Below are 19341 nucleotides of genomic sequence, written 5' to 3' on the forward strand. Positions count from 1 at the left end.
GGTGTGAGGGCTGAAGTGTGGCTTATTTTATTAATCATATATATGTAAGTAATCATATATATTTATGTTTATATTTGTAAGCAGACACTTTTTTGTATTAAAAAAGAAAAAAGATGGGGGCTTCCCTGGTGGCGCAGTGGTTGAGAGTCTGCCTGCCAATGCAGGGGACACGGGTTCGCGCCCTGGTCTGGGAAGATCCCACATGCCGCGGAGCAACTGGGCCCGTGAGCCACAACTACTGAGCCTGCGCGTCTGGAGCCTGTGCTCCGCAACAAGAAAGGCTGCGATAGTGAGAGGCCCGCACACCGCGATGAAGAGTGGCCCCCGCTTGCTGCAACTAGAGAAAGCCCTCGCACAGAAACGAAGACCCAACACAGCCAAAAAATAAATAAATACATTTAAAAAACAAAAAAAGAAAAAAGAAAAAAGATGTGAAAGTTACGGGAAGAAGTTTGAGAAATGTGTGGTCACCAGCATTAAATACCAAAGTGGTTAAAGATTGGAGAAGAGATAAAGTCACTGAATTGCGTAAGGAAATAATGGTGAATGCAACCCATAAATTTAGAGGCTCACTGATTACTTTCTGGTAAACAGTTTTGCTCTCAATGGCATGAAGGCATGTACTAAAGATTGCTTACTGAATATTAGGTTAAGCACCTAACAACAGTACGTACACCCAATGCGGCTCCTTCTAATGACATGAAATTTTACCCAAACATAATTAAGGGAATTATCAAGCTGTTAGAGTTGGCAGAGCCCTTGGAGAGCACAGTCTCCCAGCCTCATGCTTACAGTTGATTGACTTAATCTCTGACAGACTATATCCCAAGTTAGCCAGGCACAGACAAGAACCCGGGTCTCCTAACTCCCACTCTGTACTTGTTTCCCCCCAATAAAGCACTGCTTATTAAGTTCATTTTACGACTATGTATGTTTGTGTAGGTTTTCCCTGTAAGTTGGGTTTTTGAAGTTACAACTATAGTTTTGTGCATTTCCCGTTTTGCTGTTAAATCATACATTAAAACCAACGTGCTGGGGTCAACACATTTGGGAAGTCTTAGTGACTAAAGATTGTCTTACAGTTCTGGTGACTTAAACATTCAGATAATGACTACCCTGTGTCTCTATTTCAGTTTCACTACCTTTTCTGAAACTTCAGTCTTCCCTAAAATTAACAGTCATCATACTACATACTAATTCTCCATCATTTAGCAGTCTACCACCAAAAAACTTCTCATAAAAAGAACTTTTTAATGTTTGCTATTGATTATAAGGCTCCATCTACACAATTATATTAGTCTGTGAATTTCTGAATTTGCTACTAAAAACCTTGTAGTGATACATAAGGTTCAAGTAAACATATCAGTCAGCCTGAAATCAGGTAAGCCTCTCTTGCCTTCGGCAAACATTTATTCTCCCAAAGGTTCGAAGATATAATTTGCTGACATTACAGATCTTCAAGGTAAAAACAGAGCATTTCAATTTAGTGCCTATCAGTTTTCTCATTTAAATCATGAAAAGAGCACCAACATAATACAAACTGCTTCTAAGTGATCTGTTTCTTGGCACTTACAGAGTAACAATATTTATAATTTAATAAATTTAAATGACTGGTGAATTCTAAATCAAACTGCTTGCCTGAAGAGCCATTATGGGGACTTCCTTGGTGGCGCAGTGGTTAAGAATCCACCTGCCAATGCAGGGGACACGGGTTCGATCCCTGGTCCAGGAAGACCCCACATGCTGCTAAGCAACTAAGCCCATGCACTGCAACTTCTGAGCCTGCACTCTAGAGCCCGCGAGCCACAGCTACTGAGCCCATGTGCCACAACTACTGAAGCCCGCACACTCTAGGGCCCGCCTGCTGCAACTACTAAGCCAGCATGCCCCAACCACTGAAGCCCGCGTGCCTAGAGCCCGTGCTCTGCAACAAGAGAAGCCACCGCAATGAGAAGCCCCCGCTTGCCGCAACTAGAGAAAGCCCGCGCTCAGCAACAAAGACCCAACACAGCCAAAAAAAAAAAAAAGTCATTATAATCATAGTACTATGCAGCCTTCAGGACATTCAATTGGTACCATAAACACAATGTCGGCTTGTGGCAGAGAGAGTATCACACATACTTAGATCACTGCACCAGTTTACTAGCAAGGAATTAGGTTGCCAAAGGTCTGTTCTCCCTTCAAACAAAAACAAACTCCCTCAAAAATAACAATAGCAACAAAAACGTCACAAAATAAAATATGGGCATAAGGACCAATCTAAGGATAGAATAAACTAATAAAGTGACTGCATAAATTTAGAACTGCAATGACTCCTTATGGTAAATTCTCAGCTGAATCTCTATTTCTTCTTCAGCTCTGGAAGGGTGGATGGACAAGCCTCTGACAAAATTAAGGTCACATCTGAATGGCAGACAGAGCCATGTAACTCCCAGAGTATGTTAACTCAAGAGCTGGTTATTCTCTTTTCTCTCTAACCTCCCCTTCTGTTTGCAGGCTCCGTTTTCTATCTACCCTCTGGTGTTCAGCTCTGTATCAGCAAGCACATCCCACAGAGCCTCAGAGATTTCTAAAAATCTTAAGAGTGGAAAGAACCTCAGAGGAAATCCAATGCAACTTCCTAGGTAGGACTCTAAGAATTTCCTAAGTACACAGTGTTTTTTAAGTTTTAGAATAAGATTCATTTCCCTTTTGGGGTCTTTGAGAATCTGGTAAGATTTATGGGTCTAGAATAATTTACCCAAACACAGAAATGCACTATATTTTGAATAAAATGTCATAGGGCTTGCAGGTCTCTTATTAAAGTACCTCCTCTTTTGGTTATGGGTTTCTCCACTACGGTTGTTTCCTTCTTGGAGCTTTCCAATTCTATTTAATTAAAAAATAAGTTATCTAAAGTAAAACAACTTAAAGCAGAGTTTGAGTTAAGGCAAAGAAGACTCTGCCTGTTGCCCCTGGCTGGATGACAGTTTTCATTTATTCCATATATAACTTCCTTGGGACTTTCTGGGTAACTCCTATAATATACTGTTGTGAAGAGGTAAGACATTAAAACAGACAAAGCAGGAACAAAAAGAAAACCATCAAAATGAAAGGCAATAACGAAGAAATTTTTTTTTAAATCTATATTAGAGAAAGTGTTCTTGTAACATTACAAGTTCCCCATAAACAGAGGGAATTCCCTGGTGGTCCAGTGGTTAGGACTCCGAGCTTTCACTGCGGAGGGCACAGGTTCAATCCCGAGTCAGGAAACTAAGATCCCGCAAGCTGTGCAGTGGCAGTTTTTATTCTCTCGCTCTTTCTCCTATGGATGATGGAGAACAAGCAGGAATAGTCTAACAACCCTCGAAAGGCAAACTCATCTTCCTCTCCTCACCACATCCAAGTAAAAAGTCTATCCAAACTTCTGGCTGTATTCTATTTTGAAGACATGGAACTACAGTTTACTAAACTATAAACAAGCTACTGGGAAATTTTACTTTAGATTTGCCAGTGCTGATTAGAAAGGGAAAATAAAGGCAACTAAAAAGAGATTTAATGGGCAACAGACCAGAATTTATGATGTCTTTTGAGCAGCAAGAATGCTTCAGATGAATAATAACCCTCTTCTGTTCTAAAGAGTTGTACTACTTATGTAGAAACATTTTAGCTCTAAGGCAGAGAAACATAGCTGATATCTAAAAGCCAAGTGAGAGCTGACAAGAGGAAGAGAAGAAGGAAGCCCTTCTAGGTAGAAGGAACCGCCCATGCAAAGGAACAATGGCAGGAGGGAGCTAATGACACCTGGTAAGAACAGAAAGGTTGCCAGTATGGAATTAAAAGAAGATAGAGCCAGACCCTTGCGTTCCACAGGCCACAGTGTCATTTGCTTCCAAATGACTCCCCAATTATTCTCAGAAGTGATCATTTTGGTGGCTAAAAAGTACTGTTTGTTTTCTGACTACTATTTTTCTATCCAATAAAAGTAGGTCATCTGAGTTCTAAGAATATAAGTTCTGGTTACCTGATTTCTAAGAACTTAAGATTTTCCCAAGGAAACTAACTGGCTATTTTCACTTGGTTGGTTCAAAAAACCAACCCAACCCATAAACACTCTATAAACAGTCTGAGTTTTCCTCCTGCAGAAAATGTTACCTATCACTGGTTAAAACAGAACATAAGAGCTTAATATGTGTGTAGTCTGAATTAAAATTTAAATCTCAAAGATGTTTTGATATTTTCAGTAGTAGGTTTAAGGTCCTTAACCAATGCCCAAAGTAAACTGAAACTCAGCGACACTGAAAAAGAATGCCCTCGCTCTGCTGCCTGCACACAACACACACAAAAAGCTGTCCTTTTGACTTCGTATTTGGTACACACATATTGCTCATTCAGAAGTAATTCTTTTCCAGTCAATATAAAACTTTTGGGAGACAATTTATTGGACACACACATCTCTATGCCTTGCGTAGTATCGGAAGACTTTGTCCAACAAATTAAACTGCCTCCTTGGGCTCGCACCAGGAAACCCGCAAGAACCAGAGAAAGATAAACAAAAAGCGTTTCATAGTCTAAATACAGGCACTTCGGGAGATAACGCAGAGTTACAGCTGGGAGAAGAGCCGAAGTCCTACACAGGAGGAGAGAAAGTCTAAGCGGCTGACTTCGGTCTCTGACGCATTTCCTGCGCCCGCCAAACACGCTCGGTGGTCCTAGGTCGCCGTCGGGGACCCAGCGGGGAGGGACCCGGGATGAGGGGGCGCCGGCGGGAAGGGGGAGCCCCGAGGGGAACGGCCCCTCCCCAGGTGGAGAGGGAAGGAACTGGAGATGTGGAAACGGCCGCTTCTTAACTGCCACTTGAGAGCCGCTCGACTGTCTCCTCTCGCCCGCCCCGGCCGCGGACTCACCAGCTGAAGGAGTTTGAGGATTAGCCGGGTCCGCTTGAGCCGGCTCAGGGTGAAGTAGGCGACGAGGCCGCTCCGGGCGCCTCTGGCGGGGCCCGGGTGCGCCTCGGTGGTGGATCTGTAGACCGCTCCGTTCTCCATCGCCCACGGTCCGGGAACGCAAGACCGCAACTGGCGTCGCCGACTTCACCGACTCCGCTACCAGGGCCTTCACTTCCTGGGCCTCCGCCCCACTTCCGGCCGACTCCGCCCCTGCCCCGCCTCCTCCAGAGCCCCGCCCCCTGCCGCGAGGCCTTACCTCTTCTCTAACTTCTTGTAAAGATCTGCGGAGAGACTCAAGGAAAGGGAACAGCAGGTGCAAATGCCGTGAGGATCCAATGACCTCGGCTCGTTATGAAACGGCTGGTGTGGCTAGGTTAAATAAGGGAGAAAGAGAGGCGGTGAAGTTGGAGATGTAGGCAGAGGCCAGATAATGTAGGGGCCTTGCAGAGCAAGGGAAAAAATTGGATTTCATTTTAAGTGCTATGGGTTGTCTTGAAGGACTTTCAGGATTTCTCCCTCCTGCTTCTCTCTGAATTCCTTCTAGAGTTAATTATCAAAATTGTTTCATTTACTTGTCTCTTTTTTGTTCACCAGCTGCTACAGCCCTATATGTTAATTTTGTGTGAACTTAAAAGATACTCATCAAGGAAGGTAATTATATTTTAGCAACTGAAGTTGATCAAGTTACATGCTAGGCACACATATTTCCTCCACAACAATATAATGTAGGTACTGTCATTACTTTCATTTTACAGATGAGAAAACTGAGGCTGGAACCCAGTCCTCCCAGGTACAAAAGCCCCTCCATGTCCCCCAGTTCTTGTTTTTAAAAAAAGGCTTTAGTCTCCTAGGCCTTCCCTGAGTTCCCAAGAGCAGATTCAAGCAATTACTAATTATGGAAGTGAGGAATGCAGAAACAAAAGCAAAGCAGTCAAGAAATGATAGCTCAGGGATTAAACAGAGTCCTAGTTCTTCCTCAGGGGATATATACACATAATCTGACCACAGATCTTTGAGTTGTTCTGCAGGAACTAAGACCCCCACACTGGTGGAGGATGGTGACTACATGCTGACCACAAGCACACAGACCCCAGACTGGTTGGAACCAGAAGCTTGGTGATTAATATTCCTGAAACACCACCCTGTTACCTCAACACCAACCAATCAGAAGAAAGTCATGCCCTCTGCAACTCTCACCCCAAATGTTGCCTTTAAGACCCTCCCCTGAAAACCACCGAGGAGCTCGGATCTTTTGAGCATGAGCTGTCCATTCTCCTTGCTGGGCCCGCCAATAAATGCAGTACTTTCCTTCACTACAACCCAGTGTCAGTAAACTGGCTTTGCTGTGTGCTGGGCAAGAGGACCCAAGTTCGGTTCAGAAACAAGACCAAGAGGCTAAGTATCACATCCAAGGTCAAACACCCAGGGACAAGTAGAATGTAGGCCTAGGCAGTCTGACTCATGGCCTTGCTGCTAACCACTAAGCCAGCAACCTCAGCCTGTAACCCATCTCTCCATTACGGCCTTGAAACTGTGTTAAAGGGAGGGGTTACTGCTGCCCTCTGCTTCCACATTTATCTTCTGTTCTCCACAGCCCCAAACCTCCCTTTCTTCTCCCAGTAACAAAACAAAAGCTCCGATTCAAATGAATAGAGACAAATAGATACTACTCTGCTGGAGGGGGTGGGGGTGGGGGGTAGGGAGATAATCTACTGTCAGCCAAAACTATCCTTCTGTCTTTGATTAAACACATTCTTAACCTTTTGCTGAGGTCAAGCAGCCACCAATCCTGGCCAATAAAGCCACTGTGCTTTCACAAGGGCTACAAGAATTCACTGCCTTTTTATTCTCCAAGTCACCATCATCCCAAATTAGACACTACCTGTGTCTGAAATTTACTTTGAAATTCATGAAAAAAAAAAAGATGAGTTAATGAATAGAGAGATGGATGAAAGGAGAGATTTGTGATAAAGCAACTGTGATAACATGTTAATGGTGTAGTACATGGGTGTCCATTGCACAATTATTTCAACTTCTGTGTTTGGATATTTTCAAAATAAAATATTAAGGGAAAGTTACAAAGAAGAAGGACACTTAGAGAGAGGAGAAAAAATGGACAACTCTCAACGCTCTTGGTTTGTTTATGGTGCACTTGGGCAAGTCTAAAAAGGTTCTCCGCTTCTCTTTGAACTTAGGATAGAATGTAGCCTGTGATTCACAAACTTCAGGGTGCCAAATAATCATCTCGGAAGTTAAAAAAAAAGCTCCTTGGAGATCCAGCCCCAAAGTGTCTGGATTTGGGTGGGTCTTGGGAATATAATTTTGTAAGAAGCTCTCCAGATACTAGCGGTGAGAAATCCATCCACATGTGGAGGAACACTGTTTCATAACATGATGGGAATGAAAGCTATTAGGTAGGAGACAGCAGACGTGCCATAACCTCCTTTGCTCTGATTGATTTGGGGGTGCCTAGCATTTAGACACTAATATCCCTGCCAGTTTAAAAAAATGTGCATTGCTTATTGTTTCTTTTTTCTTCTTCTTCTTTTTTTTAACATTTTTTTTTTTAATTTCATTTATTTATTTATTTACGGCTGTGTTGGGTCTTCGTTTCTGTGCGAGGGCTTTCTCTAGTTGCGGCAAGCGGGGGCCACTCTTCATCGCGGTGCGCGGGCCTCTCACTATCGCGGCCTCTCTTGTTGCGGAGCACAGGCTCCAGACGCGCAGGCTCAGTAACTGTGGCTCACGGGCCTAGTTGCTCCGCGGCATGTGGGATCTTCCCAGACCAGGACTCGAACCCGTGTCCCCTGCATTGGCAGGCAGATTCTCAACCACTGCGCCACCAGGGAAGCCCGCTTATTGTTTCTTAATAAGTTAAAAGACCAACTGAAGATTTTAGGTCTTCATGAACAAACACTTGTATAGTTGGTCCTCTGTATCCATGGGTTCTGCATCTGCAGACTCAACCAACCACAGATAGAAAATATTTTTTTAAACTCCAGAAAGTTCCATAAAGCAAAACTTGAATTTGCTGTATGTCAGCAACTACTTACACAGCATTTACATTTTATTAGGTATTATAAGTAACCTAGAGATGATTTAAAATGTATGGGAGGATGTGCATATGTTACATACAAATACATGTTTTTATATAAAGGACTAGAGCATCTGAGGATCTTGGTATCCAGGGAGGGTCCTGGAACCAGTTCCCTCCTGGACACCATAGGATGACTGTACTAGGGAGTCCTTTGGATGGGGGCAACCACACAGAAAACTTTCGCTTCATTAATGAAAAAACAACACTGTATAGTTAAATACTGGGACTTGCTACATTGAAATGAGAAATCTTATTTATGGAGAAAAGATACACTAAATGGAAGAAAGGAAGATTCATTTAAGTTTTGGAGAGTATTCAGTTTTCTCCTTTCATATAGTTAATATTTTTTAAATGAAGGAAAGAAAACATTCACAAAAAGAGATAGTTTGGGAAAATATAATTTGAGGAGATTTTCAACATTAAAAAAATAATTTGGTGCTACCTTTTCAGTTGAAATTTTAAGTTTTCAGCAGCTCCTACTGAAAAAACTTCATGGCTCTCTTATCTATGTTAGCACAGTTAGGCAGTAATGTGGATACAAATTTGGACCACAGACACTGTCCTACAGTGAGGCCACAGAAACATACATAACAAACCACCTCACACAACAAAGTGTATGTGCCATAAAAGAGATACAAAGTAAATATTTTGGGAATTCAGAGTAGAGGGAAATGATTTTCAGCTAAAAGGATCAGCCTGGTAGAGCTTCAAGCTGGGGGTTAAAGAATACTGAGCTTTGGACATGCAGAAAGAGGACAGAGGGCACTGTAGGCAGAGGGGCAAGGGGATGGAAAGCAAAGAGACTGCACAGAGAACAGAGGGAGGAAGGACAAAGGGTTGTCAAGGAGGATAAACTGAGGGTCAGATTTTGGAGGGCCTTAGAAATCAGGCTAAGGAACTAGGGCTTTCCTTTACTGTTGAACAATGAGGAACCACCGAAGTAGGGAAGTGAAATGACCAGAGCTTTTGCTTGAGGATATTTTTCTAGCAGCCTTGTGTAGACTGGGCTGGTTACAAAGAGCCAGGTAGGGGCTGTTGTAGAAGTTCTGGAAGCAGGAAAGAGAGGCTCAAATTCAGACAGTGGTCATGGAAAGAGAGCAGAAGGGATGGCTTGAAAAGACCCTGTGGGAGGGAAAACCAGTGCGGTTTGGCGATTGATTTGTTTGAAGAAAAAGGGAGGAACTGGAACAGGTGCTAAACTTTCAAGCCATGTAACATAGATTGACAGAGACAAGGAACACAGGAGGAATTAACTCTTGTCTGGATCAAAGTATAAACTTCAAAAAGTGAAAAACATGACGGTCCTCCAAGTATGTCAGCATCCTTCAAAGACTTATTTAACTCACTAGCAATCAAAAGAATGCAAAAATGGTTCAGAGAATGATATGAAAGATCGTGGTATGTATATGTCTGTGAGTGTGTCTATGTATGAAAAAAAGCTGGAATAAGATTACTAGGTTAGATCCGAAACTGGCTAATGTTTAGCCATTAGCTAAATGGCTAATTTATAATAATCACAAATTATTGCCTTTGTGATTAAGTCTAGCAGAGAAATCATTTTCACTTCTATCAGAAAACAGGGAAGTAAGTCAGAGAAAGACAAACATCATATCATATCATTTATAGGTAGAATCTAAAAATTGATACAAATGAACTTATTTATAAAACAGAAACAGACTCACAGACAAAGAAAACAAACTTATGGTTGCCAAAGGGGAAAGGTTGGGGGGAGGGATAAATTAGGAGATTGGGATTAACACAGACACACTAATATATATAAAATAATCAACAAGGGCCTACTGGATAACACAGGGAACTCTACTCAACACACTGTAATAACCTATATGGGAAAAGAATAGATATATGTCTATGTATAACTGAATCAAGTCACTGAGACTTGAGACTTACACAACACTGTGAATCAACAATACTCCAATATAAAATAAAAATTAAATTTAAATTAAAAAGAAAAAAAAAGAAACCCCTACTATATTCCCCTCAGGCCTTGGTGACCCAAGCTGGTGTCCCATCCCTGGAGCCTGAGCAAGCTTGGGTCCCAAGGCTGGACTATCCTGGGATTCAGTGAGTTAGGAAGGATGTGCCGTCAAATGAGCCCCCCTTGGCCCTCTAGTGCCTGGTCCCCTCTGGATGGGACCACAATCTCCAGATTCAGGCGGGCCCTCTTACAGCTAAACCAAGCCCAGTGCATGCAAAGAAGGGTGGACCCTCTGGGCTGGAAGAGTTTTGAAAAGTCACCTGGTCTCCATGTCTCCTGGTGGTGGGCCTCCCACCTTCAGCTTCCTTCCTTAGAATCGCCCCACCTCCAGATGAAAGCACCCTCAGCATAGCAGTTTTCTAGGGGTTGGGGTTTGTCAGGGGAAAGGTGAAAAGTAAAGGGGAAGAAGTAATAAGACACAAGTCCTTGGGCCTTTGTTCTGGCACATTCCACTCTGACAACCCAGGAACACCACTTTCGCTAAGGCTCTGGTTGCCTGAGTAACCAGACCTGGGCATGAAGAAATCCTGCCACCTTGTGGCTATTTCCCATAACAACAACTTTAAAACCTCTACTTACGGGCACTTCCATCTTCACAAGGCCTGAGGGGCTGTATACGACACATGCCCTCAAGAAATGTCCTGGGGTAGTTCATCAAAAAACAATTCAAGGGACATCCCTTGTGGTCCAGTGGCTAAGACTCCAAGTTCCCAATGCAGGGGACCAGAGTTCGGGCCCTGGTCAGTGAACTAGACCCCACATGCCACAACTAAGAGTTCGTGTGCCAGTAACTAAAAGATTCTGCATCCTGAAACTAAAAAAAATCCCACATACTGCAACTAAAAATCCCGCACCGGCAACAAAGATCACACGTGCCACAACTAAGACCCAGCACAGCCAAATAAATAAATAAATAAATAAATAAATATTTTTTAAAAAAGAAAAGAAAAAAATAATTCAAAACAGGGCAGACTTTCAGGAAGCCAATTTCAAGAGGTAAATTTTACTCACACTGTTTAAAAAAAGAAAACCACACAAAAAGATGCTCAACATCGCTAATTAGAGAAACGCAAATCAAAAATACAATGAGGTATCACCTCCCACCAGTCAGAATGGCCAACCATGAAAAAGTCTACAAAGGATAAGTGCAGGAGAGGGCGTGGAAAAAAGGGAACCCTCCTATACTGTTTGGTGGGAATGTAAATTGGTAATGGCCACTATGGAGAACCCTATGGCGGTTCCTTAAAAAACTGAAAATAGACTACCATATGATCCAGCAATCCCACTCCTGGGCCTATATCAGGAGAAACCATAATTCAAAAAGACACATGCACCCCAGTGTTCACTGCAGCACTAGTTACAATAGCCAAGACATGGAAGCAACCACAATGTCCATCGACAGATGAATGGATAAAGAAGATGTGGTACATATACACAATGGAATATTACTCAGCCATAAAAAAGAATTAAATGATGCCATTTGCAGCAACACAGATGGACCTAGAGATTATCATACTAAGGGAAGTAAGTCAGACAGAGAAAGACAAACATCATGGTATCACTCATAGGTGGAATCTAAAAACTGATACAAATGAACTAATTTACAAAACAGAAAGAGACTCACAGACTTAGAAAACAAACTTATGGTTGCCAAATGAGAAAGGTAGGGGTGGAGAGATAAATTAGCAATTGGGATTAACACAGACACACCAATATATATAAAATAGATCAGGGGTCCCCAATCCCCGGGCCACGGACCCGTGCTGGTCCCGGCCTGTTAGGAACTGGGCCACACAGCAGGAGGTGAGTGGCGGGCGAGCGAGTGAAGCTTCATCTGCCGCTCCCCATCACTCACATTACCGCCTGAACCATACCCTCGCCTGCCCGTGGGTCACTGGGGCGGGGGAGGTCAGTGGAAAAATTGTCTTCCACGAAACTGGTCCCTGGTGCCAAAAAGGTTGGGGACCACTGAAATAGATAATCAACAAGAGCCTACCGGATAGCACAGGGAACTCAACACTCTGTAATAACCTATATGGGGAAAAGAATCTGAAAAAAATTGATATATGTCTCACTGATCAAGTTGCTGTATACCTGAAACTAACACAATGTAAATCAACTATACTTCAATCTTTAAAATTAAAATAAATAAAGACACAAAATTATTTGTAGCTTATATATCTTCTATAATTAACATCTAACGTTATAGACTCTGGGTACAATTCAATAATAAATAGTAAGTAAAATTATCTTTCCCTAGACCACTGATGACCCTTCAGAGGGTGTGGGGGACAATGCTGTAGTTTAGGGGTTTGTAAACTTTTTTCTGTAAAGGGCCAGATGGTAAACGTCTTAGGCCATGAGGGCAATGCAGTCTCTGTCGTAAGTACTCAATTCTGTTGTTGTAGAGTGAAAGTAGCCATAAATGATACATAAGTAAATGCTATATTGCAACCATATCCCCATAAAACTTTATAAAAACAGGCACTGGGCCGGATTGGCCCACAAGCCATAGTCTGACAATCCCACTCTAGTTCAGTAGTTCCTACCTCAGATTCTCAGCAAAATCACCAGGAATGCCTGTTGAATCACAGATTTCTAGGGCTCCACCCTGACAGTTTCTGACCCAGGAGATCTCGAGTGGAACTTGGGAGTTTGTATTTATATCAAGTTCCAACATGTTGCTAGTCCAGGACCACCTTTTGAAAAGCACTGCTCTAGTCTGATATATGGCATTGAAAGGGCACTTGGTAATCCTTCGGCCTTATTTTCAGGTTTTGGACCTTTTGTCTAAACAAAGCCAAGGTGAAGAACTCAGACCAGGACACACCAAGGTTACCATGCCAGAAGTAAGTTCAAGTGGAGTTCTTCGTACCTAGTTTCAAATATGGAGCTGGAGGAGATAAATCATTTGGGAAACTCATCAAACTGACAGAACTGTACAAATGTTCCAGGCAAGGGAGTTCCCTGCTGGCCTAGTGGTTAGGATTCCAGGCTCTCACTGCCATGGCCTGGGTTCAATCCCTGGTCAGGGAACTGAGATCCCACAAGCTGCGCGGCCAGAAAAAAAAAAAAAAATTCAAGGGAAGAACCTACAGAGAGAAGAAGGATTTAGGCTAGGACTTTGGCAGGAATGGGAGAGAAGGTGAACAGGAGTCACAGAAATAAAGGCATGTTTAGAGAGCAGGAGAACACAGAAGTAGTGTCATAGAGGCAAAGAAGAAGGTCTCAAGTTTTCCTCGTCAACGTTTCCAAAAACTTGAGTGTTTGGTGCTGTGTTTTGCCAGGTAAGCAAAGAAAAGTTTGGATCAGAAATCTCCTAGGGATGATAGTTTATCAACAAGACTAGAGGATAAGCAAACAACTTCATCAATCTCCACATTTTATGTATACCAGCAGAGGGCTGCGATGGCAAAGGAATGCTAGTGATGCCTTCCGTTCTAGGTTTTCTGCACTCCTGTGCACGGAGTTAATTCCTCAGAGGTATTTGGGAGGAAAAGACTATAGATAACTTAGCCTCCTTCCTCAATATCAGTTGGGTATTTTAGTTCAGGACAGTCTGATTGCTTGGGTGGGAGATGTGATGGAGCAAGGTGGAATCTTCTGACTGCTTTGGGAAAAAGAGGGTGGGGTCCAGTTTGGGATTTAGATTACAGGGTGTCTCTGTCATTACAAGGCCACTCTTAACACAGGGTGCCTCACACTGAGCGTCATTAAAGATTCCAGAAAACAATCTGTTTTCCCCTCATCATCGATTAAGTATTAGTTTTTGAAAATGTGAAGCATTAACAAAAGTTCCAGAAGTAAAAACATACAAAAAGGTACACTTAGGTGTTCAGTCTATCTGTTCTGTCTCATTTTGCTCAATCACCCCCTGCAGGTAACGTTTTGTTTGCTTCTGGTTATCTTCCCTGTGTTTCTTTAGTGGAAAGAGACATATACTGTCCTGAAGTTGCTGCATGTCAGTTCATAGAAATCAGCTTCGTTTTTTGGTTTTGTTTTTTTTGAATAATTACATTGAGTGGCCATACCTCAGTTTACTCACCCAATTTCCTATGAATAGGCATTTAGATTGTTTCCAATATTTTGCAATTACACATAATGTCACAATGAATAACTGTGTGAATATTATTTTTGTATTGTCAGCTATGTATCTTTGGGGTAAATTCCTAGGTAGGTGATTATTAAGTTTGTGTAGTTGTGTTAAATACTGCGAATTGCCCTTGCGAGAGGTTATACTGTTTTGCACTCCCAGGAATAGTGAACACACCTGTTTCTCCAACATCTCCACATCTCCCACAAAGTGTATTATCAAGCTTTGAATTTTCTTCATTCAGATGGGGAGAAATAATATTTTGGTGTAATTTTAATTTGCATTTCTCCCTGAGGAAAACTGAACATACTTACATATGTTCAAGGGCCATTTTTGTTTTACTTGTCTGTTCATGTTTTTTGCCTGTTTATTTATATTCTATAAGGATTTTAGTTCCCCCACCTCTATTTTAAGAGTTCTTCAAATATTAGGTATATCAGCTCTTTATCTGTGATATAACTACTATCTCTCAAACTTTCTGCTTGCCTTTTGACTCTGCTTATGGTGCTTTTTGCCATCATGCTTTTTTTTCCCAATTATTTTTAGGTAGGTGAATATAAAATTTTTCTTTCATTGCATGTGGATTGAGTTAAAGTTAGAAAGCCTTTCCCCACTCAGATACAAAATAATTTTATGTCTTCGTTTAGTAATTCTATGGTTTCATATTTTATATTTAGGTCTGATAACATTTGGAGTTGATTCCTGTGACTGATGTCAGGTATGGATCTAATTTTATCTTTACAAATAGCTAGCAGTTGGTATAATACCATTTTATACATATATGTATAAATATATACACATGTATAAATATATATATGTGTGTACATATATAACTATTTTGTTATGGAAACAAGCATACAAGGCAGTAGGCGTTTCAGAAGTGGTCTCATTACGCTAATATATTTAGAGCAGATAGCTAAACATACTTGAATAATCATGGGACTAGTATTTAAGGAATTTATGTAAATTAAAACTCCTTCCCGGCGGCTATGAAAATTTAATCTGTGTAACAATTCAGTTTACAAAGCACCCCCACAGCCTCAATCTCATTTACCCCATTTGTAACTCTACACCTAAGCAGGTTGTCCTTGACACTACGCAGATGATGGAACTAAGGCTACAGAACAATAAATGACTTACAGAGTCAAGGGATTAATAAATGGAGTAATCCAGCTTTTCTGCCTCTTTCCACGGTCTTCCACAGCGTCCTGGCACCGCAGTTCTTGCATATGAAGATGCTCGTGGCTTTACAAAGCCCATTTAAGAAGAAGGTGGTGGCTAAGACGCTCATATCTTGCAAGGTAGGGTTGGACTAAGACTATTTTACTTGAAAGTTAATGCTCTCGAAATATTAAGCATCTACTGCAGTTAGAGCAGCAAAAGCTTGGGAGTACAGCAAAAGATGTGGCCATCCCCAGCAATTCCACTCCTGGGTGCACACCCGAAAAAAATAAAAACACTAATTCGGAAAGATACACGCACCCAAATGTTCATAGCAGCATTATTTACAATTGCCAGATATGGAAGCAACCTAAGAATCCATCAACAGATGAATGGATAAGGAAGATGTGGTAGGGCTTCCCTGGTGGCGCAGTGGTTGAGAGTCCGCCTGCCAATGCAGGGGACACGGGTTTGAGCCCCGGTCTGGGAGGATCCCACATGCCGCGGAGCAGCTGAGCCCGTGCACCACAACTGCTGAGCCTGTGCTCTAGAGCCCGTGAGTCACAACTGCTGAGCCCGTGTGCCACAACTGCTGAGGCCCACGTGCCTAGAGCCCGTGCTCTGCAATGGAAGAGGCCACTGCAGTGAGAGGCCCACGCACTGCAACGAGGAGTAGCCCCTGCTCATCGCAACTGGAGAGGGCCCGCGCGCAGCAACGAAGACCCAACACAGCCAAAAATAAATAAATAAATAAAATAAATTTATTAAAAAAAAAAAAGATGTACATATATACAATGGACTACTACTCAGCCATTAAAAAGAACGAAATTTTGCCCTTTGCAGCAATATTGATGGACTTGGAGGGCATTATGCTAAGTGAAATAAGTCAGACAGAGAAAGACAAATACTAGGGGATTAACCAGGGGGAATTCTAGGAGAGTGGACCAGGGCAGCACACAGACACAGGGAGACAGGAACACAAGGTGCAGGTGGCTGCTCCAGGCTCAGATATGACATCATTTATATGTGGAATCTAAAAAATACAACAAACTAGTGAATATAACAAAAAAAGAAGCAGACTCATAGATATAGAGAACAAATTAATGGTTACAGGGGTTGGGGAGTAGGAGGCACAAACTACTGGGTGTAAGATAAGCTCAAGGATATATTGTACCACATGAGGAATAGAGCCAATATTTTGTAATCACTGTTAATGGAAAGTAACCTTTAAAAATTGTATAAAAATTTTTTTTTAATTAAAAAAAAAAGATTTGGTCATCACCTATCATTTTAATAGTATTTCCCATCTGAGTAGACCAGAGTGCACATGCACAAAACACAGAATAATAGGAGACTAACCCAGGTAACTATTGGCAAAGTTGTAGCATTAAAGACAGAACACACTTTAATAGAAAATGTTTAGAAGAGTCACATCCTACAGGACATCAACCAAAATTTCTGAACCAAAGCCTTGTTTTAAATTCTAAGGCAACACAGGACAAAATCAAATGACTGATTTGGCTACTGGGTTATAATGGCAGTTCTGAGTGTGCTCAGAGGACCCCTAGAGGTCTTGAGAACTTTGCTGGGATTCCATCAAGTCAAAACTATTCTCATACTACTACTAAGAGGTCATCTGCCTTTTTCACTGTGTGAACATTTGTTTGCACCACAGACGGAGTAAAACTGCTAGCACTCTAGCACAAGGCAAGGCAGTGGCACCAAACTGAACTTGTGTAGTCATCGTATTCTTCACCAGTCTACCACTCTGTGGGAAAATATAAAGCCAAGTTCACTTAAGAATTCCCTTGATGAAGTAAAAATTAATTTCACTAAGTTGCAACCATTTAGTACCAGTTCTTCTAAAATTCTGTGTGAGGAAATGGAAGGACACATGTACCACTTCTGCTGCTTACAGAAGTGTTTTCGTGCTATTGAGTGGTAAGCTGAACTGGCCACTTCTTCCACCAGGCTTACTTGAAAGAACTACTTACAGCCCAACTGGTTTCTCAGATGTATTTGGCAGACATTTTCTCAGAAATGAACGAAGTGAGCCTGTCAGTACAAGGAGTAAAACTGACAGTATCTGTTACACTGATAAAATGTGAACTTTCAAAAAATCAGAATCTTGGAAAATTTGTATCCATCACTCAGCCTGACAGTTTCCCACCACTTAATCTTTTCTAATGAGACCTGATAATAACTAAAAATATGTGATTTGGGGAGACATTTTATAATGGGACATGTCAATATTTGGAAGAACCTTGTAGTTCAGTGAACTGATATTTTCTAAATCCAATGAATAATGTTACAAAATCACATAGGGGTAAAAATCCACTCAAAGGGCAAGAAAGACCAATGGATTCCACGCTGCAATTAACCTTTAAAAAACTAACACTTGTCAAGCTTTAGTATCAGAAAAGAAAATTCACAATTATCTGGAAAAGCTATTAAAATACTCCTACTTTTTCCACCTACGTATTTGTGAGGCTGGATTTTCTTCCTGGAATTCAAATAGCACATCAGATCAGACGGAATACAGAGCAGATGAGAGAACCCAGTTGTCTTCCATTAAGCCAGACATTAGAGTTTGTAAAAATGTAAAACAACAGTACCCTTCTACATACTTTTAGTTTTGTAAAGCTGTTTTCTATAAAAAGTTACTTTAACATGTAATGGAATTACTATTGTTATTTATAAATGAATATTTAAAAATTTTCAGCTTTTATTTATTATATGGCAAATACAGATAAGTGACCACATTAACAATAATTCTTTGGGGTTCTTAATAAGTACAAATATAAAGGAGTCTTGGGAATTCCCTGGTGGTCCAGTGGTTAGGACTCAGCACTTTCACTGCTGAGGCCTCAGGTTCAATCCCTGGTTGGGGAACTAAGACCCTCCCAAGCCTTGTGCAGGGGGTGGGGGAAGGAGTCTTAGACCAAAAGTTTTAAGAATCACCCATATTTGAACTTTAGAAAAAAATCTTAACCCAACATAAGACAGAAAAGAATTGTCACCAACTAATTCTAAAAAGATTTTGGTGATACAATGAGATCAAGGTACTACTCTGCCCCAAACGTGTGTGTGTGTATATATATTACTCTCCCTCCCTCTCTCTCTCTATATATAGTCATATTTTGAGAAATTGGAAGCATCATTATTTTATGATTATTTCTCAAAGTATAACTGTATCCATATACTAATTATCTGATTGCGAAATACCTTTTAAAAATCCTTGAATTTCATATACCTCTTCACATTAATTACTTCCTGTATTTTTTATTGTATGTATGGACTACAATTTTTCCTATAATTCTCTGAAGTGATCATGATCACAGGATAACTCTTACACATATAGTGAGAATTCCCTGACATCATTGTCTACAATCCTATTTCAGCATGGGGAACCACTACTTGATAAAGACATTAATAAGGTGCTACATGAAATTCCCGTATTCTGGCATTTTACCAGTTTAAAGAGCAAGTACTTTCTCTAAAACGAAAGCCCACATACGAAAACTGTAATAGATATTACCATTTGTGCTATTGTTAAGTTCCACAACAGGCCTTATAAATTGATATCTGATAGTTTTAAAGAAGCAAAACTAACAAGTATTACACCAATCTTACACAAACTGTTTGTTTTAATACTTATTTATTTGGCTGAGCCGGGGGTTAGCTGCGGCATGTGGGATCTAGTTCCGTGACCAGGGATCGAACCCGTGCATTAGGAGAGCAGAGTCTTAGCCACTGGACCAGCAGGGAAGTCCCACAAACTCTTTACAAAGACTACAAAGAGGGAATACTTTCCAACTTGATTTATGATGTCAACATAATCTTGATATCAAACACTGACAAAACCATGAAAATTACAGGCCAATTTTTCTCAGGGGCATGATGTAAAATCCTAATAAAATATTAGCAAACCAAATCCAGCAATATAATAAAACTAATACATCAAGATCAAGTTAAATTTATTTCAGGGATACAAAGTTGGCTTAATATTTCTAAAAGGTAATGTAACTGATACCATTAACAGAAAAATTATCTCAATAAATAAAAAAAC

At 41.2% G+C, this 19341-nt stretch overlaps 1 protein-coding gene and 1 non-coding gene across 2 annotated transcripts in view; one reads left to right on the forward strand and one right to left on the reverse strand.

The window, feature by feature from the left end:
- CMTM6 (CKLF like MARVEL transmembrane domain containing 6) overlaps positions 1 to 5116 on the reverse strand; it is a 41557-nt gene extending 36441 nt beyond the window's left edge. Inside the window, exon 1 of the mRNA XM_059939075.1 lies at positions 4887 to 5116. Within this exon, the coding sequence (XP_059795058.1) occupies positions 4887 to 5024 (138 nt within the window). The 5' untranslated portion in view covers positions 5025 to 5116. The remainder of the gene's footprint in view (positions 1 to 4886) is intronic.
- A 12975-nt stretch (positions 5117 to 18091) lies between these two features.
- On the forward strand, positions 18092 to 18164 carry TRNAE-UUC (transfer RNA glutamic acid (anticodon UUC)). Its single transcript has one exon. It is a non-coding gene; the product is annotated as a tRNA-Glu (tRNA).
- The last annotated feature ends 1177 nt before the right edge of the window (positions 18165 to 19341 follow it).

The sequence above is a fragment of the Balaenoptera ricei genome, chromosome 11, assembly GCF_028023285.1.
Source record: "Balaenoptera ricei isolate mBalRic1 chromosome 11, mBalRic1.hap2, whole genome shotgun sequence".
NCBI lineage: Eukaryota > Metazoa > Chordata > Mammalia > Artiodactyla > Balaenopteridae > Balaenoptera > Balaenoptera ricei.